Source organism: Leguminivora glycinivorella, chromosome 2 (genome assembly GCF_023078275.1).
Source record: "Leguminivora glycinivorella isolate SPB_JAAS2020 chromosome 2, LegGlyc_1.1, whole genome shotgun sequence".
NCBI classification, from domain to species: Eukaryota; Metazoa; Arthropoda; class Insecta; order Lepidoptera; family Tortricidae; genus Leguminivora; species Leguminivora glycinivorella.
In genome coordinates, this window is record NC_062972.1 from 22,726,119 (window position 1) to 22,746,230 (window position 20,112).

Sequence of the window (20,112 nt, forward strand, 5' to 3'; positions counted from 1 at the left end):
TATTCGCCGTTATATATCATCGATGTCTCGGCGTTTCACTTCGTTCTTATATCTAGAGTCGAATGAGATGCGGTAGCTCACCTGAGGGTATATGCGGATGCGGGCAGCCGACCACCTTGTGTTCCCGGAACCAGTCCTGCGACAGCGGGCCCAGAAGCCCCAGGGGGGTCATCGACTGCTTCGAGTAGAATATGTAGTCGATAATACCCTTGAAGTCAAATCTGAAAATAAAACAACAAAAAATGGTATTCTCACATCCATACTTCCATACTAATATTATAAATGGGAAAATGTGTGTGTTTGTTTGTCCGTCTTTCACGGAAAAACGGAGCGACGAATTGAAGTGATTTTGTAAGTAGAGATAGTTGAAGGGATGGAGAGTGACATAGGCTACTTTTGGTCTCTTTCTACTGCGAGCAAGCCGCGGGCAAAAGCTAGTTATTATATATATAAGTATGGATTGGTTTGTACATGTTAATAAGATAATACTGACGTGTAGTTGGTGTAGGGCATGATGTCTTCGCTGTAGGCGGAGGCCAGCTTGAAGTTGTGCGTGAACTCGTGCTCGGAGCCGGGCATGCGGCGCAGCGACGTGGCGTACCCCAGCGCCTTGAAGTCCCGGTGCTCCGACGACACGCGCCCGGCCGACAGGAACTCAACTACGCCTGAAACGTAAACAAACAATCATTACATCACTGTTTGGATATCCCACATTTCTAAGATTCTGTAGGGTCAATCCGCGGCAAGAGTAACATGAGTCACGATTTTGTGGCAAGTTCCATTTATTCACGATGCAAGTTCAAGTGATAATCTATATCTAAATAAGTGTTACTTGCCCGATATATGCATAGATCCCTTCATTTGCACCTGTAGTTCAAATAAACAATCAATGAAATCGTGACTCACGTTACTTTTACGCGGATTCACCCTGTGAATGAACAGTACATAACCTAACCACAAAATTTTAATTTTGAAAAGGCCCCCGATCCTGTGAATCGATTTTTCCACAAACATGCCTAGGAACACTCCCGACTAATACACCTTTCAAACAAAAAAAGTAGACCTAAATCGGATCGTCCTTTCGGGAGCTACGACGCCACAGACAGATAGACACGTCAAACTTATAACACTCCGTCGTTTCTGCGTCGGGGGTTAACAAATAAGATCCCTCGTTCTTCTCCTTCACCTCCCTGATTTTTTTTAAATTTTAATTACTGAGCGTAACATTAATTAGAAAATACAGCTACTTTCTATCATGCCTAAACATCTGCGAGCGATACTACACATTTTAACATAAATCCCAAAAAAAAAAAACACATTTATCCAAGGTCTAAAATATTTTTTCTACTCCAGCACTCAAATCTGCCAATTAGATTATTGTCAGCGGTATCCAAATTAAGTTCATTTGAGTAACGATAAGAAAGTCTATTTGTCTATAGGTTCAATATAGGAGTTCTGTTAATTTTTTTTTTAAACACAACTTCCAATTTATCAGGTATGTTTTCATTTGTAACTTTTAATAAATAATATGATGTTAAGGTTCATAATTTAAATCAAGATGAAAAAATAAACTGAAATGCGTTTTACATATTAGATATTGCAAACCAAAGGTAAAAATCATAAGTTTGTCAAATAATTTTACATTCGACATTTAAATATTCTTGAACGCAACCACATTTTTCGTAATTGAAAACCGGCTTATTTTCTATTTCTCTTGTCTATGGCATGTTTGACATTTGTAAACTTTTGACGAAACTTTTTGAACTAAGTATTTTAGTGTTGTGTAGTTTATTTTAATTCGACGTTATTGTGCAAAAACTTAAGTAATTTTAAGTGATTCTGGTGAACTATGTACTTCCGAAGAAATCAAGGCTATGGCGATCAAAGTGACTGACAATTCGTTACCTGAAAAGTCGGATAAAGCGCACCAAAAATGTTATGATTACATTGTTTTGAAATGGAAATTGCAAAAAAATGTTTCAACTTTCTCTGAAACCGCGTTGTTGGCATATTTTGAAGAATTGTGCAACAAGTTGTCGCCATCAACATTGTGGACAGAATATAATAGTTAAGATCCACACAAATATTCCCATTCATTATATGAAGTAGGTAAGCAACCCATTTTGTTATTCTCGAATAGAATAGAATAGAATAGAATAGAAGAAACTTTATTCAAAAACGCTTAATTTAAACTTAACTAATAACACTAACATAATAAATATTATTGTATTAAAGCGTAACTGAAAAGGTCTCCACTCAGCTTCATGCCAAGGGACCCTGGAGGACCCTGACGCTGGTCTTCCGTGGAGACCCTTCCGAGAGAGCGCAGCTACAAAATATACAAAACAAATCATTTTATAGTTTTTGTATCTATATTTATATAAATTTGAATATAATTATAATTTTAATAATATTTTATGCTATGAACTATTCACCTGTAATAGTCATACTCAATTTTTACAAAATAATAGCATACAAATGATATGATTAGATCCAAATGATTGGCGTAACCTGGACATAAAATATACAATTAATTATTTTTGTTACCCTATCCTTAGCACAGACTTAATTACAGTTTTTCTGTAAATTCAAAATATATTTTCTAAAGTTTACCTTGAACGAATACACTGAAAATGAGTTCCTGATAGGAGGCGGTATATTGTTCCAGCACTTCGTGGCAGAGTATTTAAAGCTGCCACGAAATGCGGCGGTGCTGTGCCGTGGACAAAGCAAACGAGTAGCTCCCCTAATATGTCTCTGTGAAAAAGTTAGTTTCTTATATAGATATTGTGGCCTCATCGTCTTGACAATACCAAATAGCATACAGGCAAAATGCATTGAACGTCGTGACTCCATATTCAATAAACCATGACTATTTAGGTAAGGAGTGACATGAGTCCGAGATGGAATGTAAAAACAAAAACGTGCACACGCATTCTGTACACGTTGTATTAACTTTTTGGTTTTTGACAACAGACAGCCACCTACAACAGTGTCTGCATAATTGAGTTTTGACAATATCAATGATTCGCACAATGATACTCTCACATCAGTACTCAAATACCTACGTACGTTATACAATATTTTGAGTCTATAAAAGCATACTCTAGAAGTCTCCACTACATGGTTGTGAAACTTAAGGTTACCATCCATGAGCACACCTAAGTTTCTTGCTTCTGCTACCTGCTCAATACACTGACCTCCGATTTCAATCGTAGGGTTGTGACTTAAAATTTTTCGCCTTTGTTTCTCAGTACCCAATATTAGAAATTTGGATTTTTGTGGGTTTAGTACTAGGCTATTTTGGTTTGACCACTGGGTTATTCGTTTTAAGTCGTCGTTAATTTTACTTATTGCACATGACATTTCATTTGGGTTACAAGGTAAGTACAATTGTATATCGTCAGCATACATGTGATAGGAACAGTTTTCTATACGTTTCACTATATCTGCACTGTATAAAATATAAAGAATTGGACCCAAAATCGAACCCTGGGGCACGCCACGGGAGACCAGAGAGGCATCAGAAAGCTGACAGTTACCCTTCTCATCAACCAGATTTACTCTTTGCCTGCGGTTATTTAAATAGCTGGAGAACCATCTCAAAGACAAACTATCAAAACCATAATAGGCGAGCTTCGAAAGAAGTAAATTGTGATCTATAGTGTCAAAGGCACGGGAAAAGTCAAGCAGTACCATAATTGATCCGTTTCCTGTATCAATATCTGTCAAAATGTCATCAATTACATCTAGCAAGGCAGTTGACGTACTACGCCCAGCTCTAAACCCTGATTGCTTTGATGGTAGAATACTGTTAGCTTCAAGATATTCAGTTACTTGTTGACTTACTACTTTCTCAATAACTTTTGACAGGAAAGGCAGAATGCTAATCGGTCGAAGATCTTTATAGTCAACAGGGTTACTGATTTTAGGAATAGGTTTAATAAGGGCCTCCTTCCATGCTTCCGGAAATATTCCTGACCTAATTGATTGATTAATAATATCAGTGATCACTTTTAAAGTTCGTGGAAGCGTCAACAGTATCATGTCGCGCGTGATGCCATCAGACCCCTGAGAGTTAGACGATAAATTTAAAATAATTTTAGCAACTTTGTTTTCATCAACTGGTTTCAAACTAAAAATATTAGTAGAGTTGAAATGATTGTATTCATAAAACGTGAGGTCTGATATTCTAACACTTGTTTCAGGAGTATCAAGGAAATGTTTATTAATTAAGTTAGGGTCATTAAGGTGACAAGGCAGGCTCGAATGTTTATTATTAAAGTCAACAATACTGTGTTTGATGTTTTTCCAGAGTTTACGAGAGTCTTTAGTGTGTGTATTAATATTGCTGTTGAAATATGCTTGTTTTTCCGTAAACATTGCTTGGTTAACTATATTTTTCAACTCCTTGTAATACAGCTTATGAGATTCAAGTCCACTCTTGCGGCTTCTATCATAAGCTTTATCTCTTAATTTTATCATGTCTTTAACTGTTGAAGTCACCCAAGGAAAGCTTTTATTTTTTACATAGGTATTTTTAACAGGAGCATACAAATCAAATATATGTCTCAGATATGTATTAAAACATTCCACAGACTCATTGACATTTTCACACAGAAACCATTCCCAAACAATTGACTCAACATACGCATTAAAATCGTTGATTGGGATGTATTTAATGGGATGAATAGGTATTTATTTGGCTGTCGTAGAAAAAGTATAGTATACAATCGTAACATTATGAAGGCTATAAAAGTCTCGTACCTTACTTAGGCCACTCGGCAAGCCTCGTGACCTAACCGCGGTACTCAACTTTTATAGCCTTCATAACGTTACCGTTATATAATATACTATTTGAGACGCGACAGTCCATGTGAAAGTTTTTACACATTTATTATTCTAATAGCTCGCCCTCATCTTCATCATAGAGAAATAAACCCTTTTGAAAAGATTCTTCATAGTGAAGTGCTAAATAATAATATCATACTGGTATTAAGAAACTCTTTTCCCGCTTAAGAAACCCAAGTATAAACAACTATTTACCTAAACTTCAAACGTCAGCAAGAAAAAATGAGATATACTTTAAAATTTCCATTCAAATTAATGCAATAAATAGAAACTAACGCGGCCATAGCAATAAATCTAATTGCTTTAGTTTCAAAGCGTCGAAGCAGCACCATTCTCCAAATAATGTAGAAATACGTCGAAAGCGACCCGTCCTTAGCGGTTGCGGCGCGGCGGCGCGCTCCGAAATCGTTAATTTATATCCAAGTGACAGACAAACAAGACCATTTGCCGAGAAAACCGTTAATTGGTCTGTTTGTCTCGGGGATCTGACCCGTCTAATTCGAACTAAGTACTCTGTATTGTCCCAGCGTTGAAATGTGGGTCGTGAATATCTTAAGACGCTAAGCTACACGCATTTGTTAATTTGCCTTTAACCATTTGTGTTCTAATTATTAATCAAGGCTACACACAATCCAGTTATTTCACTATACATCAATGATAAAACGGCTTCATGTGCAAATCTATCTGAAATTCCAATATAAATTCTGATAAAAAGGTTATTATTGCAGAAGGTATAACCTTTTTCTATGGAAAGCTCCAACTTTGACCCTATCGAAAAAACGAATACCTACCTATACGGTTTCGGGGTAGTTGCAAGAGTAAACGTAGGAGTATTTGCTAATAGCAGCAGCACGTTGTCCCGCTGGCTTGCCAGGGTTGTCCAAAATGATGCACAGCTCTGCTCAGCATCATCGTTCAGCTCACGTGGAGGAGCTCAAGTGACTATAAGCGAGTGTGCGATAGTTTGCTGTCAGGCAGTGAGTTGAAGTGCCCGCAGAGCAGCAGCTGCACGTTGTCGCGCTGGCCCGCCAGCCGCAGCGTGCCCGCTGATTCATCCAGGATTCTGCGCATCTCTGCTCAGCGCCATCGTCTGAGTCAGCTCACGTAGAGGAGCTCACAAAACAACATGCGAGTGTGCGATAGTTACCGCTGTCAGGCAGTGAGTTGAAGTCCCCGCAGACCAGCAGCTGCACGTTGTCGCGCTGGCCCGCCAGCCGAAGCGTCCGCGCCGAGTCGTCCAGGATGCTGCGTAGCTCGTTGCTCAGCATCATCGTCTGGATCAGCTTCACGTCGCAAAACTCGGGGTCCCAATGGATGTGTGCCGTGCATACTAGAATTGGCTGTCCGAGCATCGAAGAATCCGTTGGTAAGCCTGTCAAATTTTTTTTTAGTTTAGTTAGAGTTTAAATTTAGAGGTGTGAGATTATGTACAGGTTGATGCAACACATTTTATTGCATTTAGGCCGGAAAGCGTTGATAATTACCCACGATTCTAAATGAAGTTGCGCGAAAAAAAATCGATTTTTACTGAACTAAAGTATATTACAAAATACATAATACCTATATTACCTATTATTACCTACCTATGCTATTGTGTGAGTGTGTTATGGACGTGATCGATACATTATTCCCATATTATTCATAATCGTTTACAGGGCCTATTCAATTTTATCTTCTCACGTCAACGTTGTCTTTAAGACCCATGAGGCATTGATATTGAGTGCGACGTAGAAGTGATCAATGTTTTACCAACACAAAACAATTGAACTCGACAATAGGTCCACAACAATGGTTATAAACCGAGATATTACGATGTAAGCTGCAGTGTAAGGTGCTCACCGTTCTCCCACGCTGCTTCTTTGGTCTTCAGCAGCGCAGCCAAGCCGATGTTGTCCTTGGGCATGACGCGGTTCAACATGTTATCTGAGCCTTCGCTGTTTGCCATCGCGAGCTGGTTGAATTCAATTAGATGCTCTTTTACTAACGCGAATCTGCAATAAAATCACCAGGATTATTAACAACCATCCAGACTATGTTTTTCGTGTACAGAGAATCACTACATAGTATAAAACAAAGTCACTTTTTCTGTCCCTATGTCCCTATGTCCCTTTGTATGCTTAAATCTTTGAAACTACGCAACGGATTTTGATGCGGTTTTTTTTAATAGATAGAGTGATTCAAGAGGAAGGTTTATATGTATAATAACATCCATTAAATAGTGGAGAAGTACTGTTATTTTTGAGGTTTCTAATGTGATGTCGTAAATAATTACATGCGGGTAGATTATATTTATTTGTCTACCCAGAACATTTATATAAATTAATATCGGGTAGTTTTGTGTTGTTTACATCTCCGGTGACATTTTTCTGGGACGTCAGTCTTCCGCGACCACGGCCAGTGCAACCTGGCCGAAACGTTGGGAAAAAAGGTAAAAATAATGTTAATTAATCGCATTCGACCTGTATGTGACTTTAAATATGTGTACAAAGCGCGAGAACTTAGTGTTATCTTGATAAGGGATAGGGATAGCGATAGGGATAGCGATAGGGATAGCGATATCACTACATAGTATAAAACAAAGTCGCTTTCTCTGTCCCTATGTCCCTTTGTATGCTTAAATCTTTGAAACTACGCAACGGATTTTGATGCGGTTTTTTTTAATAGATAGAGTGATTCAAGAGGAAGGTTTATATGTATAATAACATCCATTAAATAGTGGAGAAGTACTGTTATTTTTGAGGTTTCTAATGTGATGTCGTAAATAATTACATGCGGGTAGATTATATTTATTTGTCTACCCCGAACATTTATATAAATTAATATCGGGTAGTTTTGTGTTGTTTACATCTCCGGTGACATTTTTCTGGGACGTCAGTCTTCCGCGACCACGGCCAGTGCAACCTGGCCGAAACGTTGGGAAAAAAGGTAAAAATAATGTTAATTAATCGCATTCGACCTGTATGTGACTTTAAATATGTGTACAAAGCGCGAGAACTTAGTGTTATCTTGATACCCTTATAGGGATAGCGATAGGGATAGCGATAGCCATAGCGTTAGCGATAGCGATAGCGATAGGGATAGAGATAGGGATACGGATACGGATACGGAAACGGATACGGATACGGATAATATGGGTATCGTTAGAGGGATACGGATAATCGGTCGGCGGTCTCTTACAATCAAAGTGCTCTAAGACGATCGTTGTTTGCTTGCTTGAAGATTACGTTTGCGATAAGTATAAGCAAAATGTAAAAAATTGTAAGGGATAATAGAAAAAAGTACTTTTTACCCACCGATCATATAGTGTCGAAATACGGGCTATGTGGGATGTTTATAAAGGTTTCCCCAGCGTATATAGAATTACCTACGCTGTGGTCGATGTGTAATATTTCTACAATCATTGCAAGCAAAAGTATTATGTGCAATCGAAATAATCGCAGATAAATATACCAGAGAAACCTAAGGATCCAAATGAAAATCTTAATGAATACTTTTATTACGCGGGCGAAGCCGCGGGTAAAAGCTAGTAATTAATAAAATAAGTTATCACGTACTTTGCAGATCTGAAGAAGATGGCACAACCATCGACGTATTTCCTTTCCGACTCTGACATGGTCTTCGCTCGTGATTTTGGTGAGAAAATGCCATCGTAACCGTCGCTTTTTAGCTCTGGTAGGAAGAAATTGTAAAATTGGTCGGTTTCTACTTCCTGCAAACATTAATAATTTAGTATGAATAAAATAATACTTATCATTACAACGGTGCAAACATCCGTGTTTTCAAATGACATAGCGTAAGATTTTAGTAACGCCACTGTGCCGCATGTTTGTAAAGTGACAATTTCGTCAGCATGGTACGATGAGACTATTTTATGTCTTTAATTAGACCTTAAAACTATCTCCACACCAAAATTAAATTAAGTCAGTTTACGGTTTAAGCATAAAGAGGTGTCAGACTGATAAGAATTACTTTCGTATTATGTATGATATTTATTAGTAGGAAATGCAAATTTATTAAGATAACCACTAACCTGTAAACTAATTAAGTCTGCGGAATAATGTCTAATTTCATCCAGGATTCCTTTCTTCCGGTAGTCCCACTCTAACGCCCAACTGGGGCAGTAGCCGTACATCTGTCTCGTGGCGTACTTATCGCAGAGGACGTTGTAGCACATCACCGTGAAGATACCTGAAAGAAAAGACAGTGTGAACTTTGAATCTGTATTACGAGTACCTATACAATCTTTAGCGCACCATATGCTCACTTGTACGTATTAGATGATGACATCTCTAAATAGTCTTCGATATGAAATTCCAATTTTTTGACGCGACTAATGGGAGCCTCGGGCCACAGTATAAAACAGTAATAATTCTTTTAACAAATTTTGCGCCGCGCGGTTTGTCCTTGAGTAGCGCTCTGCGCGAGCGAGGTGCAGAGAGTAAGTACATGTGGAAACGAACGATCGCGGTCGCGCCAGTAGTGCGAGAGAGCCAAACACTGATCGCGGGAGATTCACTACTGTGTCGTCCTTATACTGTGCTCAGGTCCGCTAGGCATTTAATCCCAAGAAGTGTAGGACCTAGTTTTTACGAAGGCATTCATCCCAAAGTGTCCCAAAATATAAGGTAAGCCCAAGTTTGACCCCGCGACCTCCAGATTGAATGTCATTTCCGCTAGGCCAAAGGCTACCAGCGCTGTGCTTCTAGACATGCGTTATAATAAATTAAAAAAAATGTATCTAAATTGCTAACGTACGACTAATGCTGATGAAAACTAATGTGTAAGTAGGTACATATTTATAGTTTGTATTGTTAGGTACGGGCCGCGCACATCAAAGGAACTCTCAGCTCCAACAATTTATCTAAATTCATTTAGTTAATTGGCAAGCAATTGTTCCAATTACTGTTACAGTCTCGCGACAAGTGTTCGTTGCGGGACCAATTAGTCGACGTTGACGTTTTGTTACGATGGCGGCTCGGCGCACGTTGCGTGACGTTCAACAGCGTATTATGATGTATCTCCATTATGGAGTTTCACCTGCCGCAATAGTCCTATTATTTGTCTAATTGCATATCTTGGGCAGCCGCTTGAAGATATCGTGACTTCGCGGCTTTTCCCAGCGTGCAACAATTATGGGTTTCACCTGTATTCTTTCAAATGGGGATGAAAATGGGCCGTTTAGCAGTCACTCAAGCCGTCATCTCGTGGCCCGGGGCTAGTCGTGTAAGATGTATTAGAATCATTGTTGATGATTAGAAAATGGCGTCTACAATAGTGTGGAAGCGCTTAGCAGTTCGCAAGCATCTTAGTACGATAAAGACATACAAATCTGTTAGAAGTAACTGGGTACTAAATGAGATACGAAGAAGACAAAACGACCTCTTAGAAACAGGACAGGAAATTAGACATGAGGGTCCCCTGGCTGGGCTGTTTGAACGTATCCACTTAATACGTAAACTAACGTAGCACGACTGTGCTCTCTCACGCTGCAAGCCATTATCTCAGATTTATGCGGACGCGGCGCGCTCGCAGTCGCACCCGTCTCATTACGCGGATCAAAAAGCGCTGGGACGATGAAGCCAGCCGTCTAAATGTCGACTTCGTGGAAGACCTTGGCGGTGCAATTATCTCAATTTAATCGCGCCCCGTCACTCAACAGAAAATGTAGCGACAATGCAGTAGTGTAAGTTGAAGACAAAGAGGTCGCAACAGAAGAACTACAGTTGAGAGACAGAACAATAGTAGGTGACGGACATAAGAGCTGTGGCACGGACAAATTGATAACGATCATAAAGCGCATTCGCGTTTATGCTAATCGTAAAGGAGTCAATGTAACCCAAAGGCCATCATTGCTGCCGCAGCACGTGCTTTGGCGAAGTCCGATTTATGCGCGATGCAATTCAAGAGACGCGGCGCAAATGTTAAACGCCAAGCACCAATACATGATGGGTTTCGTTTCTTTAGGAACCCCATAGTGGACGTAAAACGAGAAACAACCTGTACCGCGCAAAATTTATGTAAATCTTCTTTAAATTATGGGCGCGTGTCTTTATTCCAAATAAATAGACGACGATGATGAAATATGACGTGCATGAGTAAGTATCGCATCGATCAACGAACAATGGAGCAAGGTGTCTCGATACGGGCAGTTACATTACTTTTGACGGGCAGGCCCATTCCGCCCATTGTATGACAAACTTAATGTGTTTTATAGGGCTCCATTGCAGTAGACTACACTATTATGGACTGATAGCGTCAGAGTGCAGTACATCGTGCAGGGTTCGGAGGCTGGTGTCGTGAGATGAGTGCAGCAAAAAGAAGCAATCGGAAAAGGCGTGGTAGCGGCGGATGTCGGGCGGCAAGTGAAGCATGTCACGACGGGTATGGGTGTGTCTGCCGCGATCGTGCCGCACCGCAGCGCACCGGTTTTCGTCCACAACACAGCAGCCCGGCCCACGTAGAGTCACTCATATTCTAGTAGAGATCATTAATTACTACGATACGCAGCGTGATTAATGTGAATAAACACTATAAACGTCGACAGACTTTGAACACGTAATTAATATTGTGATTTTTAATACCTGTAACAAATGGTATTCTACTGATAATACATAGTACCGATAGCTAGTCAGCAGACTCGATAAACCATAGCTGTTATATGTTTCATATAGTAACTCAAACGAGAGGTATTCCGAAAGTGTCGAGTTTTTGTAAGGCCGACAGTCCACTATCATATGTTTATCATAGAAATATGATCATAGGCAACATACCGTCCTTTTTCTTCACGTTGGAGAAAAAGGGAGGCATACAGACCTATGATCACATTTCTATGATAATCATATGATAGTGGACTATCGGCCTAAAATAAAACATTTAATCACTAATTATATATTTAAGCCCAAACATAGTTAAGCGCTGTACAATTCTCATTAGTAGATTCGCGAGTGGTGCGAGCTGCAGTACATCGTAAGAACTCAATAGGTGCTAACAAGGCGTAGTTAACGATCGGATTTCAAACGTGCTTGCCCGGCTTCAGTTAAAGGTTTCACCATTGGCAATAATGAATCATCATTCCATTTACAAAGGTTTCTTGTTTGATGATTGCTATGCTTTATCTTGTACACTGAAATTGTGAATCTTGTTTGAAGAATAATATAAACACAAACTTAATCATAAGGTGGAGCGAAACATTGACAGGTATTCTCGAGGATTGCAGCAGAGCCGTAGTCGTTCATAATAATTTGCATAAGAAAGGCCATAATTGCAGCGAATCGAGCCGCTATTGAACGTGGTGCTTCGAGCAATGCAACATATGGCTCGTTCGTATGAGAGCGCACATCTGTTCTAATTATTGCGTCTGACGAGTAACTTAACGAAGCCGAAGCCCAGTTGATGTTAAATGAATTGCAAAAACGTGGTATTCGTTGACCAAGCTCTGGTCGGATATACACAGGTTTTTTTGATGCACTTATACCTACTAGGCACTTCAGGAAGTTTATAATTTGCCATTATTATTGTCTCTCGCAAAAAAAAAATCGTTAGCCACATGTAACATGACTGTGTTTATTAAACGGTGTAACGCATCGCAAGATCTTGTCCGTATTAAAGTGACATAGGGACAAAAATCATAACTCCTTCGACCCTTACAAAAGATCTTCTGCTGTAACTGTAACTATCACGGGTCGTGTCGTGAAGCCATAGGATTTCTCTTGGGAATATGGGAGTGTGCGGAAAGTACGGATCGCATTTGTAAGATTCATGTATGGCCATTAATCACATGTAATGGGTTAAATGCAATTGCAGTTAACTCGAGAATAGCATCAAGCCTTACGTGAATGATTTACCGTATGTTAAGTCAGCGTTCCGTTGAGGTGTTTGAATTGGTTACAGCTTTTTCTTTTATTAACCTATGTACTTTTTGTGCCCCGTGTGGTGACTGGTTAAGAATTTCACCACTCCCTTTCTTCCCGTGGGTGTCGTAGAAGTCGACTGTGGGATATGGATTAAATTGTGGCGTAGGCGAGAGGCTGGCAACCTGTCACTGCAATGTTACAAATTCGATTTCTTTCAACCCCTTTTTGCCAAGAACGGCACTGAAACTTGAGTAGTTCATGTGCTCTGCCTACCCCTTTATGGGATACAGGCGTGGTTATATGTATGTACTTTTTTTTCTAAATGTGACTTTGCAAGTTGCAAGTCATGTACTTTTTATTATATTTCGCTGGGACATTTCTGAAATCCAAATGTGTGAAGACAGTATACCTAGTTCGATTATCGCGAACGACTCCATTTAGACATCGAACCAATCAGTTTGAAGCCAATATGTATATAAACGGCGAGGTTACCCAAATGCACGTATTGCCAGAGAAGAGATATAACGGTACCGGCACGTATGAAAGATTCATGTACAAGTCACGATCGGGACCGATCCTGTATCCCGGAGCTCTCGTATGGGAACATTACCATAGTGATGGCGGGGCGGACCGCGGTTGATTATATTTATGGGACGCGCCGCGTGCGCCGCGCCCATCGTGCCACTATGACACTTTATTAATGACCCACTCGCTAAGAATCTTATAGAAACATATAACGTATTAGCCATACTGCAAATTAAAACATGTATCTACTTCCTTGCCGCTATAAACTAAGCTTGATGTGACGGTAATTAAATTTTATTTCCAACTGGCAACCACATAAATCGAATTATTTGACGTTTAGCATTGAGAATTATAATAGGCTTTAATTTGAGATAAATTGCACCATACCTACAATTAAAAAATAACAGAGGTGTCATGTACTTACAGGTAGGACGAGTTCTGTTGGGTCGCGTTAAGGGTATCCAAGGCCTCTGTGGCGGCAAGGTGGCAGTTACTGCAACAAAAGAAACAAAAACATTAAAAAATGAACCGCTTTACCGCTATTAATTTTAAACAACGGATCCATCGAGCATAGTGTCGACGAAAAAATTTATTTGCGAGCTCCCGAACAATCGCAAAAACCTAGCAATATCCATACCGTTACTGTAGTTCGTGCCTCGTGCCCGAGAGTACATTGTAGATTTATTCGCAATTAAAGGCGTACAATCTGCAATAGCGTTAAGCGAACCCTCATAATTCGCGGAGTGAGCAAAAAGTTGCTAGTTTGATAATGCAATCGCTTGCTAACATCTCTGGGTTCGATTTACATTTGTTACTGTTTCAACAAAGCCAACTAAAAAACCTAGGTCTATTGTTCCCCTTACTTTGTACACCAAATGAGAAATTGCGAGTTACATAGGGAAACTCCCACTGCTACAATACAATAACGGCATTTACCTATAAATCAATAAGACAAAGTTTGAGAAATGTATGTATTTCAATTTGATTTGATAATCCTTTGAAAAAATTAGGAATTGCTACATTAAGACGATACGATACAGGTCAATTCTCCATATAAACGCTTTCGACTATTTCCTCTCTGGTTTTTGAAGATAGAGCAATGATTTTTTCAACACAGATTATTATTATTTTTATCTGTGTCGGACCGTTTTGATTTTTTTGCTATTTTATTTTAAAAGACGCTAGAGCCAATCGAAAATTTCTAAAAACGGCCTTTTTCAATATGGCTCAAAAAAGGTGTGATACTCAAGATCGGTAACAATTAGCCAAAAAATTTAAACGGTCCGACACAGATTATTTCATTGTTATTCAGATTCTCAAATTTCGTTCCGTTTAAATAAGTTTTGAAGGAGGAAACAGTCGAGAGCGGCACCTCGATTTTAAAGATTTTTTCGCAATATCTTTTAACTGAGTTGTTCTTAATGGACATTTTTTTTTCGATAAATCTAGTTAATAACACTAGTATATTTAACTGAAATTCCCAAATTGAAAGGGGGACTCCTTTCCATTTTAGCATTTTCGCTCCCGTAGCGTCTTAACTGCCGTTTATTTGATATATCATTTCGCTATGTATAAAGCAGATCTTCGTTCATGAGGGAATCAAATACATGCTGCTGCCCTCAACCACCCATGAAAAAGCGCAGCTTAGATATAGAGAGAAGATTTTTTGCTGCGGCTATAAATGCGGATATAAATATCTATTAGAGCGACAAAAAATATTTAAAGCAGTTATCGTAACGGGCTTGCCGTTGATCAGATGCTAGATAAGATAAAACACATTTGTTACTAAGTGTTCACTGCTATGTTCCCATATAATAGAAGCAGTACCTACTAAATAGGTCCGAATTCGATACTGGTCTTAACGGTGGGTGGTCACAGATAGGTACTAAGTTTAAGGACCAGTATTCAATGAGAAGAGATGTGGTGAGATTCTATTCTCTTAAATACTTGTTAATTTTGACTCCTTTAGTATTAACCGAGTAATGATTTTTTATCTAACAATACCAAAAAGCCGCATCTTAAGAGTCTGCTTTTAATTTGCGTATTACATTTGCATTATTTACGAAGTAATACACTTTAATACGCTTTATAGAATATGAGCGTTATTAAAAATAGAGTCTTATTAATCAAAAGCAAAGTTCCTCTTCACGGTTATGCAAGTGATGTGCATGGTTTGATGATGGTGAAGTGACATGGATGCTAGCAATCTGTCGGGCACGAGCAGAGGAGGCAGAGGCGTGAAGCCGGTGCAGCGGGCGCGCGGGCGTCGCCTCATTACACTTTGTAATTAGGGCCGTGGGCTGCGTGCAAGTCGCGGCCCTGCACTAAATCACGACAGGCCTGGTTTAACATGCGCGACCGGCGCCCTCCGAACGGGCATAGCTCACAGCGTCACAATGTACCTCTTTACCCACGGCTTATTGAATATTTAATGTAAAAAAACTCTGTCGTTAAAAGGATGTCCTTTACATATTTCGAAATAAACAACAGTGCGTCGAGGTTGTTCAGCTTGTTGGGGCTTTTCGTGAGTTTCATTATCGCCATTTATGGATGCCGATAACTACATAAGTCAAAGATTCGCACCGCAGCGACTTTCTCGAGAGAACTCTCGGGCTCGTCACGAGATCCGACAGCGCTAACAAGGCGGTACAAGCCAAACAACAAGGTGGTGCAAGAATCAACACAGGAGTGGTGAATTGAGTGAAAGTCGAATAAACACTAGATAGACTCAATGATAAGAATCAACACACTCTTCACATTGTTCGCGCTCCGATACATGAGATAAGGCTTTCTCCGTTCGTCTGTCGCGAGCTACCGTGAAGATGCCTCGCAGTTTATTACTCTACATTTGCAAAACAGAAGGTTATATTTATCATACTATGATCACTATTCACTACAACTTACATACACTTCCCGGTCAGCGGATGTAAGATTTTCTTAAAAGAAATAAATCTCCTCTCTGATTTAAATCAGTCAATCTCGAACCATTTAAGATATCCACAAAACTTGGAACATTCTTAGTACAAATATTATATTAAGTACATTAAAATTTTGGCATTTTGTTCGTTATTAAGCTTCGAAAGGTAGACCCAGGCACACCCAGGTTTTCAACTAGCTTCTGACTAGCTAGCTTGTAAGGAGTGCTTATTAGGTATTTCCCACAAGAATTAGGCTAATGATAAAAAAAACTACAGCCATACGGCACACATTATGTTTTATGTGTTGAAGAAAATAAGAAGTAAATGAAAGAAAGAAGAAATTTATTCAGAAAACGCTTAAATTTAGGTATTACATAGACAGTACGACAAATTTATTGTTCAGCGTCACTGAAAGGGCCTCCACTCAGCTTAATGTCAAGATACCACTTACGGATCTCGTCTCGACGCTGGTCTTCCGTAGAAACCCTTCCGAGAGAGCGCAACTATACATGCTAAAGTACATAATAGTGTTTATATACAGTATGTAAACCAACGAAAACCATTTACTGAAGCCTGTTAATATTTAAGTTACACAGAGCAACTTTTACTATGGGACCAACACCCAAAACGCGAAATAAACTCTCCCATAGGAAATACTTACTATAAAATAAAACTACCTATGAAACTGTCAGAAGATATTTTCGTGATTTCGGGGTTGATCCCATAGTAAAAGTTTCTCAGTATCACCTGGACATTTACGGGTTACAGTAAATGGTTTTCGTTAGTTTACATACTGTATATAAATATAAACCTGAAATAGATACCATACACTAAAGGAAAAGCGATCAAGCTCACTCGTATAGGTAGGTGCAATAAGTTTCAAAGATTTAATTAGGTATAATTGTTATTATTTAAATAAAAACCACAGAAAGAAACAGTCGTCATTACAGGTGAAATAGAAATTTAACAATATAAGGCCCACTTGCACCAAACACTTAACTCAGGGTTAGTGGGCTGTCAACTGTCAAATTCCATATAAAATGGTAGGTTAACCCTCCTTTTTCATTGGTGCAAGTGGCCCTTAGGGAGGCTTTCGTTCCATTAGGGCTGGCCCAGGAGAATATCCAATGTCTATAGTTTTTGTGAGTTTAAAATGTGTTTTTTGGGTTCCGTACCAAAAAGGTACAAAAGGAACCCTTATGGTGCCGCTCTGTCCGTCCGTCTGTCTGTCTGTCTGTCTAATGGTGAATTTATCATAGGTGGATGTATATTGTTCCAGCACGTCGTGGCAGAGTATTTAAAACTGCCACGAAATGCTGCGATGCTGTGCCTAGGGCAAAGAAGACAATGGCTCCCCTGATATGGCCTTGGGAAAAAGTTTATTTTTCATAGAGGTAGAGGGGCGTCATGGTTTTTACAATGCCAAAAAGCATGCAAACAAAATTCAGCGAACGCCGCGATTCCATATTCATTCACCCGCTATTATTGAAATAAAAAGTTACGTTCGAGGTGGGATATTAAAACAAAATCGCGCACATGCGTTCTGCATCCGCTGCAATAGCTTTTTTGTTGAACACGGAAGTTAATAGATTATAAATAAAACGGGATAGTCAAGGCACCCAATATTATTTATAAGCGTGAAATAATATTATACAACCCGAGGGCATAAGGTTAATCAATTCCATGCAAAACAATTTCAGTCCATTGACTATAGCATCTTCGCTAGACGCTGAGGAGCCGATGGAGCGAAAACCGGTATCCAGCCTATTGCTTCTCATATTAGAGCAAAACAGCTAGGCCAACCTATTTATAAAACACCTACATTTTATTTTAGATCATTGGACCGTCGATTTGGAAGTTTGAAGTGATAATTACACGAGGACATAGCTCCAGCTCCAGATACAACAAATGGATTCGTCTTATACCTAATCCGTCATTTGGTGTACGTGTTTAAGAATTCCGTCAGTATACGTGACCGAGCCGTTTACAACTCGTTGTCATTGTCCTTCTGGATTAACGAGCAAAAATACAGAGTTCGCCGCTCGGATCGTGCTGCTCTGCGTGAGGAGACTGCTCAACGCACACGCAGGAATGTCTACCATCGTTTTACTCGGCTTTATGAAGCCATTGCATCTACTTCTTGCCATTTTCTTAGTTTATTATCTTTGTAATAGTAATTAGAAATCATGTTCGCAAGTATAAATGGAGTTCCGATAAATAGGGTTCAAATAAATGAATTCAGGCATCATTTATTATAGGCATCTAAAACGACAGCAGTTATAAATCATTAAGCCGACAATAAAGTCACAAGATTAGGACGATGCCCTCCGGCGGTGATTTTATCATAAAGCTAATATTTGACGACAAAAACGTTTTTCGCAAAAGCAGCAGGACATTGTTACAACAACATCAACACAATTACTTTTGTATACTGAAGATGTGAAGATATTTTGATGGATAATATCCAAAAATAGGACTAGAGGTTGTATTTAAGTGTTTGAATCATTTCAGTAGCAGTACCTACTTCTAAACGACGTTGTCGAAGGTAGATATCCAAAATGGGGGATACTGCGATCGTGTAAAAAAAATTGCATTTTATTGGTTGTTATTATTGAGAGGATTAGCTTGAAAATACGTAAAAGATAAATACGTATAAGTAGCGAGATTATAATTGCAAGCGATTAATTCAAGTAGCAAAGACCAATTGAGAGGCAACATGTAGCGGATGTGCGATTGGCGAACAAAAGTGCGCATGCGATAGGCGGCAGTGGGCGGCTCTACTGTCCTAAACGTTAATGCATTTGACCGGCTTTAGCAGCTTTTCGCTTTAACGCAGGGTTTATTAAGGAAAACGAAAATACTCGAGGGCTATGTTCCGGATATATTTTATTCACGCTAAAACAAGTAACATTAACATAGTTATTTGATAGCGTCGGCGTAAATTATTTTCTTGCACTGATATCAAAGTACGAGCGAGATGCAAATAAGTAGGTAATGTTACACATAAAATGCCCGTGTTAAATTCATGATATTAAACACTTGCGCTAATCTTTTATTTGGCTACCGCCAATTTATTTTATCTGTTACTTCTATCAGATCAAAGATAGCTATGCCTATTTATCTAATGGTTATTTTGTCCATCTACCCCAGCATATATAAGTTGACGCACGTCTGTTGCGAGACTCGCGAGGCGAACGACAGTCACGAACTTTTACTATAATTACTGATGGGATGACATCACGGTTACATTATTTGGCGTCACGCTATTTTGATCATCGTTTGTCGCTGCGCTCCAATGGACTCAGCAGGGGGCTGTTTTACAATTTTATTTTCGAATGCTATCGGAATTTTCGAACTTCAAAACACGAGGCGAGATTTTCTTCTGTATTCTCATCAAATGAAATGAATAATTTTAGATGAATGAATGATTCAAGCGTTTAAAGGTGGTACAGAGGGAAAAAAACATTGGTTAATTATTCTATTTAACTCGGATCCATTCCATTCCAACCCTACTTTTTCTTAAGACCACACAATGTACAGTCAACCAATTTGAATCTTAGGCCACTCTAGAACCCTGTCTTATTGACACCGTGATGTTTATGTCATAGAAGTCACTTCGACGTGCTTCGACGTTTACTGTGAAAAGGTTCTACAGTGGCCTAGGATTCAAATTGGTTGACTGTACATTACATAGCAAAATCTGATAAGAGTAAAAAAAACATACCTATTTGCTTTATGTTAGTAAGGTTGCCGTAATATTTATTTATACGTGCAGTTAGTTGTATTTCAAAATTGTTGATATGAGTGATCATCGGAGACTTCGATTTTATCTCGATTGGAACTGAACTACTGGGAATAACCAAAAATATATCTATCAGTAATATAAATATTAATTTAGTTTTTGCGCCGAGCACCGATTAAAATATTGTTGATTGGGCGGCACGGCCCGCCCCATGCGGCGGCGA

The 20,112-nt window shown here is 39.2% G+C and overlaps 1 protein-coding gene across 4 annotated transcripts in view; it reads right to left on the reverse strand.

Annotated features, from left to right (window-relative positions):
* Window positions 1-20,112, reverse strand: part of LOC125240432 (CCR4-NOT transcription complex subunit 6) — a 192,018-nt gene that overhangs the window by 6,366 nt on the left and 165,540 nt on the right. For all 4 annotated transcript variants that reach the window (XM_048148326.1, XM_048148331.1, XM_048148341.1 and 1 more), the window contains 7 exons: window positions 13,654-13,722; window positions 8,882-9,039; window positions 8,406-8,560; window positions 6,691-6,842; window positions 5,999-6,223; window positions 494-665; window positions 82-221 (listed from right to left, as the gene is read on the reverse strand). In XM_048148326.1, the coding sequence (XP_048004283.1) occupies window positions 82-221; window positions 494-665; window positions 5,999-6,223; window positions 6,691-6,842; window positions 8,406-8,560; window positions 8,882-9,039; window positions 13,654-13,722 (1,071 nt within the window). The remainder of the gene's footprint in view (window positions 1-81; window positions 222-493; window positions 666-5,998; window positions 6,224-6,690; window positions 6,843-8,405; window positions 8,561-8,881; window positions 9,040-13,653; window positions 13,723-20,112) is intronic.